The sequence below is a fragment of the Amaranthus tricolor genome, chromosome 3 (assembly GCF_026212465.1).
Source record: "Amaranthus tricolor cultivar Red isolate AtriRed21 chromosome 3, ASM2621246v1, whole genome shotgun sequence".
NCBI lineage: Eukaryota > Viridiplantae > Streptophyta > Magnoliopsida > Caryophyllales > Amaranthaceae > Amaranthus > Amaranthus tricolor.
In genome coordinates, this window is record NC_080049.1 from 33,291,990 (window position 1) to 33,305,745 (window position 13,756).

A 13,756-nucleotide genomic window follows, 5' to 3' on the forward strand; every position below is an offset into this window, starting at 1 on the left:
TGTTTTAACTGGATTTGCGAAAGGGTTATCCCATAAAGATGATGTGTAAAAATGACGTTAAAATGCTAGGAAAACACAAGGATACCATTGTTAATTAGAAAAGTCAAAGTTGATTGAGGTTGGTCAACGAAAGTCAAAGGTGATTTGTAATGGTCAAAGATTATTGGGGTTGATCACCGGTCACTTGGCCTGAATTGTGTAGACTTTGATACTTTGATAACTGTAATTCGAAAAAAAAACTTTAAGACTGTAATTTGTATATGCCCTAATAACTTAAAGACCGTGTAATACGCAAAATACTCTTGTATACAATTGTGCTAGATCATTGAAGACCCCAAAAAAAAATGTTTTTCGAGTCGGGGGACTCCTTTGACCGCGCTCTCCTTTATGGGTATGGGTTGCCATGGTCCTTCTCTCCCTAGGCCATAATTTTTATAGGTGGAATATACCAAGTGCTATGATGATTAAACTATTTCTTTCTTTTTCTTTTGTATCCCTCAATTAATTTTTATAAATTATATATGGAATTAAAAATTGTGACAAATGTGTACTAGGTCTTATCTTATAATTCTTATCATCGTCCTCATCGATTTGAACAATAATTAAAGAACATAAGAAACCTCGTGAACGTGCCAGCGAATGATTATCGTATTCTTATTAATCGTGATTAGTGCTGAGGATATTAAGTCAATTGTTATGATCTAGACTACACATTTCATATCCTAACGACATAAGTTAATTAACGACAATCATTTTAAATGGAGTTATTTAATAATATTAGAATAATAAAATTGATAGTTTAATGACGATGAAAGTAGATCTTAAGCAATATAATTGTTAAAATCAAAAAGAGACAGATACAAGATTTATCACTTTTTTTTTCAAAAAAGGTGATGCCCTAACGATGCCCTGGCAACCGTCTAGAGCAATGACATGTGATGGACTGATGGTCGCCAAGTTGTCACCGTAATATAAACTTGCTTAAATTTTTAAAAATCTTTTTTTAAATAATGTAACAGTGTGACAACACCGTCTACATAAGTAATCAAATGAAGTTAGAAAACATGTTGAGAAAAGGGTTTGTTCAGAATTACTACCAATACAACTAGACCTGGGAAAACGGTCGGTCGGTCGGGTTTTGGGTCGGATCAATTTCGGTCGGGTCATTTTCGGGTCGGGTCAGTTTCGGATCAGGTCAGTTTCAGGTCGGATCACTCTGGGTTTCGGGTAGGTTCGGATTGACCCAACGGGTTACCATAAAACATTAGAATATCCAATCGACTAATTCAACATAAAAAAAAATCATTAAAATGTCTAAAAAAAATCATTAGAGAAATTACATGTACGATTTTCAAAAAATAGTTGGTATGTCAGGTTCATTTAAGTGCAAGAAAAATAGGGGAATTAATACTTATTTTGAAAGACTTGTAAGATACGCGCTTTATAAAAGTTATTTTGTTTATTATAATTGTAACGTTAGATAAAAATGACGTTAAAATTATCTTCACAATTTTCATGTTGGAAAGATATACAACTAACTAAGTACTTATTTCGTCTTATAAGATACGCGTTTTATAATTTAGGGTAGCGACATTCGTTTTTTGAAAAGCTCATTCAAACGTGCGAAACGTTCGTATAAATGTAGAAGAATTAAAAACTCATTTGACTAATTTAACAAGATACATGTATTCAATTAAGATGATTATAACGTCCTATTTTTAAAGAAAAATAATTACGATGGCTAAAAAGACGTAAAATACGTGTTTTTTGAGATCTATTGATGAGTTTTAGGGTTCAAGTGATATACTCAATATGTTGAGATACTTTGAAAACTAAAATTTTATTTGAAATGAATTCTAACATTGAAATTACTCTAAAAATTGATATTAAATCTGTCAAAACGGGTCGGTTTCCGGTCGGGTCATTTTCGGTCGGTCATGTTTCGGATTAAGTCGCTTTCGGGTCGGTCGGGTTCGGATTTTGTCGGGTCGGATCCCGGGTTTATTTTCGGGTCGGATAAAATTTTCCCAGGTCTAACTACAACTATATATCATTATAACCAGGAGAAAATTTTTTGAATTATCCAATATCTGATAATGTTCTCAAAATTTGCAAAGGATTGGCGTATACTTATTATTTAGCATCGATGTGGATAGCGAGGAGCAAAAGTTTGTCGCCAGGCCATTGCTAAAGCTACGTTTGGCAACGCCTTGTAACATTGTTATTTGTGTAAATGAGCTAGAGATATATGAGTCATGACTAAAAATATAAATTAATAAATCTCATAAAACTGATCAAAACAAAAATATAACAAAATTTGTGAGACAAAGTTATTATTATTTAAAAGATTGAAGTCGATTATATGGATCGATTTATAAAATAGTTCTTTTAGAAATCTAAAGTTTTTTTAAATATTGTATGTACGCTTTAAAAATATATTAACTAGAAAGAAAAATTAATAATTTAGATGATTTCACAAATAGAAATTGTATAATTATAATGGTTGATTTCAAAAGTCGATTGCTATTACAAAAAATTTCAAATCTTAGAATTTTATATCAAGGATGGTCAGATTAAGCTACTTTGATGACTGATCGTTTCTTAAAAAGACGACCTCAAAACAAGAAGCTCATATTCTTATTTTCACTTTGATTTGTATTAATTGGGCTATTTAGCCCATATATTTAATGCGTCTCTTAGAAAGACAACAATTTGTGTTGCAAAATTACTATATCAACGAGATTATTTGTTATTAGACATTGCCAATCTGGACCATAATGATAGATCTACAGAAGAAACATCGTTGCATTTATGAGAACATTATTGTAAGTTAATTATTAACTTATTATTGACAAAGTCGTTTCTTATGATCTCATTGCGTCATCTTCATAAGTCATAATAATTAACCAAATATGAAGTTTTCAAACACTATAATTTAATCTTAAAGTCTTGTAAAATAATTATTTATGGAAGAATAACATTAGCTCAATGCTTATGATCAATTTAAACACCCGATGGAATTAAATATTGTTTCGGTTGGAACAAATATCATTTTCTTCAAATAATAATTTTGAGTATGATTTTCATCTAATTTTTCTCTAATTCTTTTAGCCTAATTTGTAATAAAAAGAAAAAAAATATATAGAAACACGCAAAAAGTAGTAGCCATTAAATTTAATTCCATGACCATGGCATTCTGACGTGCATATCGCTTATGGGATATGCCAAGTTATTTGAAGTGGTATATTCCGTGACGTAAAGTCAAATACAATTCTAATTTCTAAGTGTACTCTATATATATATAGCCTACCACTCTATCAATCCTTATTCAATCCCAACACGACAAAAATAAGTCATATTTATTTAATTTTAATTAAGGCAAAGAAAAAGATACATAATGGGGAAAGTATCAACGATGATGATCAACGTTTTAGTGGTCTTATGTTTGTTTGGAGAAGCTTTCTCTAAGACCAAAAAACATCATGAAGAGATTAGTACTGAATTTGATTTTTTCTATTTTGTTCAACAGGTAAGGAAATTTCATTTCCAAACATATTACATTGTACTGGCTAATTTATTTTTTGTTGTTGGAATAATATGTGCAATATTTTTATGTATATTATTTATTGTGAAGTGAACTTATATTTATACACTATAAACACTAACTAGAAAATATGCATGTTATATGGTCACAACAGATTACGACGTTAGTCATTAAAAAATTATATATTTATATTAAAAGAGATTTTTCTCATGCTTAATGTGGTGCAATTTATTTTTCCATGCGTTCTTTCCATTACACTTATAGACTATAATATATAATCATCCTCAAAGTTATCGATGTATACGTACGATACATATAATCTTTGCTTTAAAATACTTGCAATTAATTGCATGATATACTGTACAGTATAAAATTATGTTATTATCAGTTAGAAGTATAATGAAACGGAGGACCAGGGAGCATACATGTATTACGTTCATATATAATAATATTAGTTCAATGATGTGATGGAATTAAGTAATTGATAAAGTGAGGTGATATATGTATAATGCAGTGGCCAGGAGCATATTGTGACGCAAAAGGAAGGAAATGTTGTTATCCAAATAGCGGAAAGCCAGCTACAGATTTCTCAATTCATGGGCTCTGGCCAAATTACAAAGATGGTGGTTACCCCTCCAATTGCGACACTTCCAACCCTTTCGATCCTTCTCAGGTTTTTTTTTAAAACGTTAAACTCGCCCGTAAATTTAAAACATTGTCTAATATTTACGATATAAAGGTATTGGTTAATCGAGAGTTTAAATCTTGACCTATTAATGCTTTTATTTAAATAATAATTTTGATTCTTTTAATTTAATTTACGTGTTAGAGTCTAAAATTGCTAAAATTTGATTGCTTGATTTGTTGCCACAATCTGAAGATAACAAAAGAGGACAAAATTTTCTATAAAGCTTAGTTAATATATTACCTAATTTAATTTAAACGAAATATGTTGCGTAACATTTCGAAAGTTGGCGTAGAAACAATCTAATTATGGAACAATTCCACAACCTGTACAAAACTCTAGCGTGACTCGAACAATCAAAGAAAAATAACAAATAAGATTCTTTTCAAGAACAATTATAAAGCTTGTTAATCTATTTTTTTCATTTAGTAATCAGAAAATACTTTTTTTTTGTACTTATTATTAGCATATATAGTTAGAAAATGTGATTGGCGACTTTATATGGGTAAATACTAATTAATTATTATGTAATTGAGTTATATCATTACAAATTTACACATGCGCTCTTATTTTTTAGTCATAAACTACAATAAATTTAAAAAATTAAAATATCAAATTCTAGATTATTAATGGTGTCTTGAAATAATTAGATTTTTTTTGTTAAAATTTAAAACTTTTTATAGGTCATTTGATATTTTCAAATATTCTATTCACATTTTATTTAATTTTCATTAATCAGAAAAAGCTCATATCTCATGATGGAATAATCAATAGTTGTTTAGAAATAATTTAGATGTGGTGTTAAAATTTAAAAAACTTAGAGGTCATTTGAAATTTTTAAATATTTCATTGGTATTATTATATTTATTTTTTTGTAACTCAGATTTCATAATGCAATAATAATCAATTGTTAGCAACAAAATATTGTGAAAGCTGACTTTAAAAGTCAACCACTACAATTACCGAAAAATATATGTGTTGATAAACAACCAGAGTCCAATATCTATATAATTAACTCATTAAGGCTATAAATGATTGATTTAAGATTAAATGTATAAATTAGGTCAATCCAATAGAGATGGTCTCAAACCGTGTCATATGAGAATTTGTAAAAATAAAATGTAAATAATTTAAACTCATACTTTTTTTTCCTTTCGCATGACGAAAAATCAGATAGAAGAATTGGAGGGCAGGCTAGAAAGTGATTGGCCATCACTAGCATGCCCAAGTGTAGGACACAAGTTTTGGGCACATGAATGGAACAAACATGGAACTTGCTCATTATTTTCCACCCAACAACAGTATTTCCAAGCAGGACTAAACCTTAAAGACCAAACCAACCTCCTCCAAACCCTCAAAGATGCTGGAATCGAACCCAATGACGAGTTCTACAACGTGGAGGACATGAAGGAGGCCATCAAGGAGAAGATCGGATATTACCCATGGATCGAGTGTAATCGTGATTCAGACGGAAATAGTCAGCTTTATCAGGTGTATATATGTGTGGATACTAATGGCAAGGATCTTATTGAATGTCCTGTACTTCCTCGTGGTAATTGTGCCTCTAGAGTCCAATTCCCTAAATTTTAAGCTATAGCTAGTTGCATTAATTTTCATTTTTATTCTTTGGAGATTGGGGTGTTGATGTATTTTTTTCATTATCATTCATACATGTGTATCTTCATTTATGATTGTTTGAATAACCATTCATGCTTATTAATTTTAAAAAACTTTAAAGTTCTCTTTATTAATAATCGGATGTAATATGTTAGTCTTTTTTTCGGTGACATTAACAATGTTAATGTTTTAATTGAATAAGACTGGTTAGATACATGAACCAATCATATTTTAAGGATTGTTCACATGGTTTCTCTTCATTCATTTTAATTTTTACTATCTTAACCTCTATATATAAATATTTTCATATATTTTCCACTCCCACCCTTTAAGTCATCTTCGATCTTAGTTTCCTCATCCTTGCATTAAATCTCCCATGTTTTAGCTTTTGATTTTGTTTACCAAATCTCCCATGTTTTAGGTTGTCTTCGGTTTTAGCTTTCATCTTATCCTCAATCATTATGACATACAAAACTTTTTTCTTCATTTCTAATTCTATTCGTGAAAATATGTCGACTCATATATCTGAGCATTCATATTTCATAATACCTTCGATTCTCCAACCTTTCTACAACAATTCTTTCTAAAAGAACGACATTTTGATTTATATAGTACCTTTGGTCTAATGTACATATATGATAAAACTTCACATTTAGCGTTATGTGTACAATTCGATCACATAACTTTAGATTAATTAGAAACAACCACCTGAAGCTAATCTTTCTTTTCTAACTATATAGTTCGTTCATTATTATCTCATTAAGCTAAAGTTACACTTCATATACTCAATCTTGCTCCACTTTATTTAAATCTCGTGACTCCAATTAATCTTATCTTCATCGTTTTAACTTAATATTTACTCTCACCTAATATTATCTATTAAACCAATATTCGTCTCTCCTAATCTTATCTATTAAAACAATATCGTCAGCAATCAATATGAACAAAAACACATCTCCTACGATCAAATTAACTTTATCTCATTTAGGACTATTCCAAGCAAAAATGAAGACTTAGAATTTATTACAAAAATATGATGAATTTTGTATTATTAGGGAGTAACTAAAATTAAGAGAGAAATATAATATGATGAAAATAAGGTAATCTTGGGAGAAGTTTATCAAATTATCTTTGGATCTTATTAATTATTACTATATTTTTGCTTTTACGTTATTTAATATAGTATTATTTTCACCTTTAATATTTTTAATTACATTTATTAAAAATTATATAAAATAAATATTTTAAAATATACACTAAAATAAATAAAATAAGATTACAAATGACGTTATTATTTTTTTTTATATGTAAAAAAACAAAAAAATAAAATAACAATAGTTGATTGATAATAGTTATTATGCACGAATACCAATTATTATATAATATTCTCTCATATTTTAATAAAATATTTTATTTGGTTTAGCACTAAATAAGAAGGGAGAGAGACTATAGGAGATGTAATGAAATAGTAAGTAATAATTTTATGATAATTGTGTGAATAGTTGGATTCTATAAGGCATAAGTAAAGAAAAATTACCAGATAAAGAAATGAAGCATTCGTTAATTTGTCAAAAGAGAATATGAGAAATTAGATTAGAATAGGAGGGAGTAGAGGTTTTTATTTGGATCATCGGGTAAATTTTTGGTCATGTATTTCGAATCAATTTAAAATTAAGTCTTACGTCCACGTTGATTTTATATAGTTTTACATTCACTTTGAAGTCGGTTCAAAGTCAAATTCAATTACAAATTTAGGTGAATATTAGATTATCGAGTCAATTTTAAATCTTTTTAAGAGAGTAAGAAGTAAGACCATAGATAGTGATTATGATGATTTAATTGATACGAAAGATGTGATAAATGTCGAAATTGGTTTAGACATACCCCACTGGCCTTCTGCTTCCTCTAATGGGCTTCATAACACTATTTTTGAGCTTTTACGAAACATAGACCATGCACAAGGATGAAATTCTGAAACTAATAAGTATTTTTAACAAAAGAAATAAAAAAAAAAAAAAGAAATTCGGGTAAATTTAATTTCAGAAATAAGCGTTTTCATATCCGAGTCTAAGGTCAGGTATGTTCGCAGTTACTAACAGTGAACAAAAAAATTGGTCAAAATTGTTTGTTCGCAGTTATTAACTGCGAACAAAAGAGAGACAATGTCATAACGTTAAATGGGGAAGAAAATAGAAATTATGACTGCGAACAAACATGCCTCCATTTTTTTCCATTCCTTCCAATGTTGTGACATTGTCTCTCTTTTATTCGCAGTTAACAAATAATTTTGACTTCTTTTGACCAATTTTTTTTCGCTATTAGTAACTGCGAACATACCTGACTTTTGACTCGGACATGAATACACTTATTTTTGGAATTAAGTTTACCCGAAGTTTATCTTTTTGTTTTTTTTTTTTTTAAATTACCTATTTATTTCAAATTTTCGCACAAGGATCTATTAGACCATGACAATTCTTCACATAATTTCACCGTGACCCACTCGTGTGGACACGGGACACCGGTAAGCTTGGACCCACAAACCCACGGATCTAGAGCGTTGACTTGCACATATACTTGGTGAGGTTCATTGTTTCCCAAAACCATATGGTAGTAGGAAGGTTAGCTCACTCAATATATATATATATATATATATATATATACAAGTCAACAACCCACAATTTTATCGATATGAGATCTTGTCTCATATGTAAAGCATTTCCAACAGGATCATCATCAAATATCTATAGGCTTAGCAACGAAAGGCCCAAATATGATTTGAGCTAACGGGTATACATTTCAACTAGTCTCTTGAAAGCCCATCTCTTTGAGAGACGTCTCTCAATACCAACCCATTAAAACTTAATGTTTACTTACATTATTCTTAATACCTACTTATCGTATCATTAATACCTACTCACAATATTTTAAATGCCTATTTACATAATTTTTAATGCCTACTTAGAATATCTCAAAAAACATATATTGGATCGGCCCAATTAGAAATGGTCTCTTACAAAGACCGTCTCTCACAAGGATTTGTGATACATATTATAGTGTTGGGCCGCCAGCTTCTAGTGGCACAAAAAGTTCCTCATACATTTAGTCTTGTATGAGATTGTTTCATCATCAGACAAATTCATATAATTAATTCAATTTTCTAACTGATTAATATAATAGGTTATAATTAAGTAATCACTTTAAAACAATAAGTATATATTGAATCAACCCAATAAAATTAGTCTCACGGTATAACCATTCAATTTAAAAATTTATGTATTAAGATATGTTAATGTCATAAAAGTCATTAATTTTGGGTACATAAAAGAATAAAAAATTGCACAATTACACTATTATAAATCAAGTCTATTTTAGACTAAACACTAGAAGAGTATCCGTGCTCTCCATATTGGAGCAAGGAGTAGTAATTCAGACAACAGATGAAGGTGGTAATGTCACCGACGCAAATTGTAAGCGTAGACGACATAAGTCCATGGTTTCATTGGTTTGAATTATTGCTTCACATGGTCTTGCCCATGGGCCATGGGTGCTCTTTACCTCACTTTCCTCCACTTAATTGGATGTTAGATTGTTGCCTTAGCTTGTTAGTTGTTACTTATTCAAAGCTATTTATAGTAGTTTATTAGTTTTGACTGATTCAAATTAAAAGTCAAATTTTTATTTGGCTAAAAGCTTTTAGTATTCATCGTTACATTTTTTACTATTTAATTAATAATTAAGTCAAAAAGTTAAAAAGATAACTGAAAAAGTTAAAAGACAACTGAAAAAAATATATATCAAAAACACCTTAGATTTCGGAAATTTAAATTTATATATGAGTGGTTTTGAGTGTGAAAATGTATAATTGCACATGTCAATTAAATTTAAGCCCTGCCCTAATTACAAAAATATAGAAATTAAATTGGTATGCAAAATATTAGTTTGTCCTTATTCACAACAATATATAATTAAAATCATAAAGATAACAATACGATGAATTTAACAAAATTACAAAATTTTGACTAAAACAAAGTAAACGATAGGAGTAACAATTAGAAACTAAAACTATTGCTTTTAACATAAAATAACAAGGTTATTAGAGCGTTTGTTAATTGACTATTGAGACAATTAACTTGTTTGAGGAGGTGGTAGTATTGATTTTTGTTAGCTATTAATCAATTTTATAAGTTACAAGTTCATAGAGCATTTTTATTTGTAAAAGAAGTTATTGGTTGTTTATTAGAGAAATAATATGCTAAGAATTATATAAATCAATTAAAAATTACCATATAAATAAGTTTTTGTGATGACTTAAAAATTATTTTAACAAGTCTTTTTTACTACTCCCTCTGAACCAAGTTAGTTGTCCCATTTTCTTATTTGGCAAAGTCTTTTTAGTTGTCTCATTTCTATTTTTGCCAATCTTTTTTTACCTAGATATCCTTAGTTCACACAAGTAATTACGAGTATACCCCCATATACCTTACTTACCCAACTACCCTTCACTATTTACCCTTCACTACTTAGCCTTTTTAATGGATCCCACACCATCCATAATAACCGTGCCCAAGTAAATGGGACATCTAAATTGGTTCGGAGGAAGTATTATTTTAACAAGTCTTTTATACTATTTGTCAGCATACAAGTAATTACTCCAAAACTAAAATTAATGATAAATTTGATAAAAAAGCTATTTGTGAAATTAATCAATAGAAAAAAGAATAGGGGATAAGATTTCTGTTGTTGTTAAGTTGCTGACCTTATCAGTTCATCAGTTAAGAATAAATAAAAAGTCCTAGTGCAGTACTGTGATCACATGTGGGAAGGTGCAGCGTTACATAAATAATTTAGAAATACAAACAGAAACTTATGTATGTACAACTCAAAGGAGACACTGCATACCTTTTTATACGGATCACATGTGCATATCCTATCCCTTCCTTTCATGCCCCATTTCATATGCTTCTTCATGTGGGATGGCCCGAAATATAATACTTCTATGAGCTCTACATCTCTAATCTCTAAAATATTTTATATTTAAATGTTCAGACGGTCTCTTGAGATATTGTTTCTCTGAAAGATATCTTTCAGGCCAATCCTATTAAAATTTAATGTCTACTTGTCGTATCCTTAATATCTACTGATTATATCTTAAATACCTAGTTACATTATTTTTAATGTCTATTTATAATATTTAAAAAAATATATTGAGCTGACCCAATTAGAGATGGAATTTGTGTTAAATGATTGATATAGTAGCAAAAAATAATAGTTGGATGATTGATATAATAGCAAAAAATATAGTTAAATGACTAATAAGTTAACAATTTGGTAAAAATTTTATGGCTTAAAATGGAACGAGGACAATTGAAGTGAACTGACCAAATAAAAAAAGGGGACAATTGAGATGAAATGAAATAGTGTAACACAAATTTAAAGTATAAAATTAATAGTTTTAGAAAATTATTACAACAAAAAAAATTTGAATAGTAGACCTCAAATATGCTAATTTGTGCATAATTTTTTACTTAATTATGCAATTTTTTAGTCTTTATATTGCGTCCTCCGGATGTTAATAGTTGCTACAAGTCCTGTAGCAATTACTTTTCATCAACTGATCTTATTTGGTATATATTTTTCTCCAAGCATAATGTAGAACATAGTCAAATGAGATTTTGTTTGATTCGTCTTAATGCACATTTTCATAATATTAACTTTTTAGAAATTTTTATCATATGAAATTAAAAATATTAAAGATTAAAATGTGTATTGGATAGCATGAAAAATAGAAGTGTAGCAACTTTTAAAAATCAAAAGAAGTATATATTCCCTTTATTTTCATTTGTTCTTTCAATTTACTTTTTTCGTAGATTCTAATGCAAATTTAAAAATCAAATAATTTAAATTGTGGGTTTTTATAAATTATAAAAAGTTATATTTAAAAGTATTATTGAGACGAATTCATTAAGATCCGAACTAAGTGGCTATGTAGCTACGCCTCAAATAATGTGTTAAATTATTGATAGATTTTTATTTCTTATTAAAAAATTGTAGAACAGTGGTATCTTACAGAAGTGTCATTAATTAGTGGAAGTTTGTCCGCACTTTTAAACAAAATACAAAATCAGATGGTGTTGAGAGACTATTTTTAAATTGGTAGATTTATTATATTTTTAAAAATATTATAAGTAGATATTAAGAATAATGTAAATAGACATTTAAGATAGTGAAAGCGGACATTAAGAATATGATAAGTAAGCATTAAGGATAATATAAGTAGGCATTAATAATATGATAAGTAGGCATTAATATTTAATAGACTAGACTTAAGATACATCTCTTAAAGAGACGGTCTTTCAAGAGACTAGCTGTAACCAAAATCGCTCTTTGGGGAGTATCCATATGTGGGTCGGTGCCTCGGTGGTCACTAGTTTGGGAAGATTTGTGCTGATTTAGGAGTTGGACTGCCAAACTTGGCTCTCAATTGAAACGATTTGTAGGACGAGCCAAGTGAATCTAATTTTGATTAAAGGTTAGATTTCAGTGGATCTGAATCCGTTTAAAAGGGTCATGGACAAGCCTGTAACATCTTTATCCAATCGACTGTCGATGACTATCGTACATATGGAGGTCATAGACTGGCCCTGCAATCTATACAGGTCTTTATATCACACTAATTTTGTTATTGCTCCCTACCAAACACTTTTAACTTTGATAATTCTGGCAAATAGATTCCATTGACAAAAAATTGTCTTCTTGTTGTGAGTAGGCTATTAATTATTTTCAAAGCTTTAACAGAGATATCACATAGTTAATTTCAAATCAACATCGATTCCGTCTTAATTTGGTGTTAGTTCATCATCATCATCATCATATCTAGTGTCCCGCTCGAAAGCAGGATCTGGATAAGGGGAGATGATGGACAATTCATACCTGTACTCCTTTCACAGAGAGGACTAAAGGAAAACGGTCAATTTTACCCCAAACATATAAAACCCAGCATAAAAGGATATGGTTCACGACATTATCTAAACAAACTTATTATTACATACCATATTTATTTACTCAAAAATGTGTGTATTATGTCATGATCTTTGGCTAAGAATATGCCTAACTAATTAGCTATTTAGTTATTTTTGTTAGTTTGGTAGTTTGGTCCATTTTATTAAATGGTCTCTATAAATCTTGGAGTATATGAATGATTGAAAACTCTTTCCCTTGTTCGATGTGCATAATTGTTTTAATAAATCTAATTAATCCATCTATTGTCAAGTCTCAATACGATCTAAGTGATTCATCTATTTTATAGAAATGATTTAGTCTGAAAGCAATGTGCTACTCTTAATCAAATGCTCTATTTAATTATAAATATTCAACAATTACGGGCCAATTACGTGCTAATATTTTAATAGAAATATATAATCATGGAAGTTAAGTCACTTCTTTTGTTAAATTTGTACCTTCAATTTCCCATATTTTAATTTCTTTTAATCCAAATACAAACTTATTAAGAGATACTATATTTCTTATAAATTTTATGATATTAAATGAAATAACTTGCAACTAACAACCTCTAATAACTTGTTGAAGGTAATTGGAATGAGAAAAAAAAAAAAAAAAAAAAGAATGAAGCAGGTTTCGAGGAGGAACCATCAAGTGAGGGTTCCTATTTTTTAAGGGTCGTGAGATTGTAAGTGAAACTGTACAATATGAATATATGATCATTTCATTTACTTTTCAGTTTCTCATAATTTGTTTTATTTGTAAATGATATAAAGATTAAAAAGTTAAATGTAATGAAGTACTTAAAATTAAAATAGTGAATATAAAGAGTAAAAGAGGTGAGAATATGTCAAAAAAAACAAATTTATTTGAAAAAATTAAAATAAAATATAAGACAAATTTATTAAAAT

General features: G+C 29.0%; 1 protein-coding gene across 1 annotated transcript; it reads left to right on the forward strand.

Moving 5' to 3' along the window:
* The first annotated feature begins 3,342 nt into the window (after positions 1–3,342).
* On the forward strand, positions 3,343–6,017 carry LOC130809088 (ribonuclease 1-like). The gene is made up of 3 exons (XM_057674720.1): positions 3,343–3,529; positions 4,059–4,217; positions 5,403–6,017. Exons 1-3 carry the CDS (start codon positions 3,398–3,400, stop codon positions 5,817–5,819), a joined length of 708 nt encoding a protein of 235 aa, XP_057530703.1. The 5' UTR covers positions 3,343–3,397; the 3' UTR covers positions 5,820–6,017.
* The last annotated feature ends 7,739 nt before the right edge of the window (positions 6,018–13,756 follow it).

What these genes read in the sequence shown, in the direction of transcription:
- LOC130809088 (XM_057674720.1), top strand. Translation starts at nt 3,398, where the DNA reads ATGGGGAAAGTATCAACGATGATGATCAACGTTTTAGTGGTCTTATGT. An exon ending in TTTTCTATTTTGTTCAACAG is followed by an intron (nt 3,530 to 4,058) that starts GTAAGGAAATTT and finishes TGTATAATGCAG; the next exon opens with TGGCCAGGAGCATATTGTGA. An exon ending in ACCCTTTCGATCCTTCTCAG is followed by an intron (nt 4,218 to 5,402) that starts GTTTTTTTTTAA and finishes ACGAAAAATCAG; the next exon opens with ATAGAAGAATTGGAGGGCAG.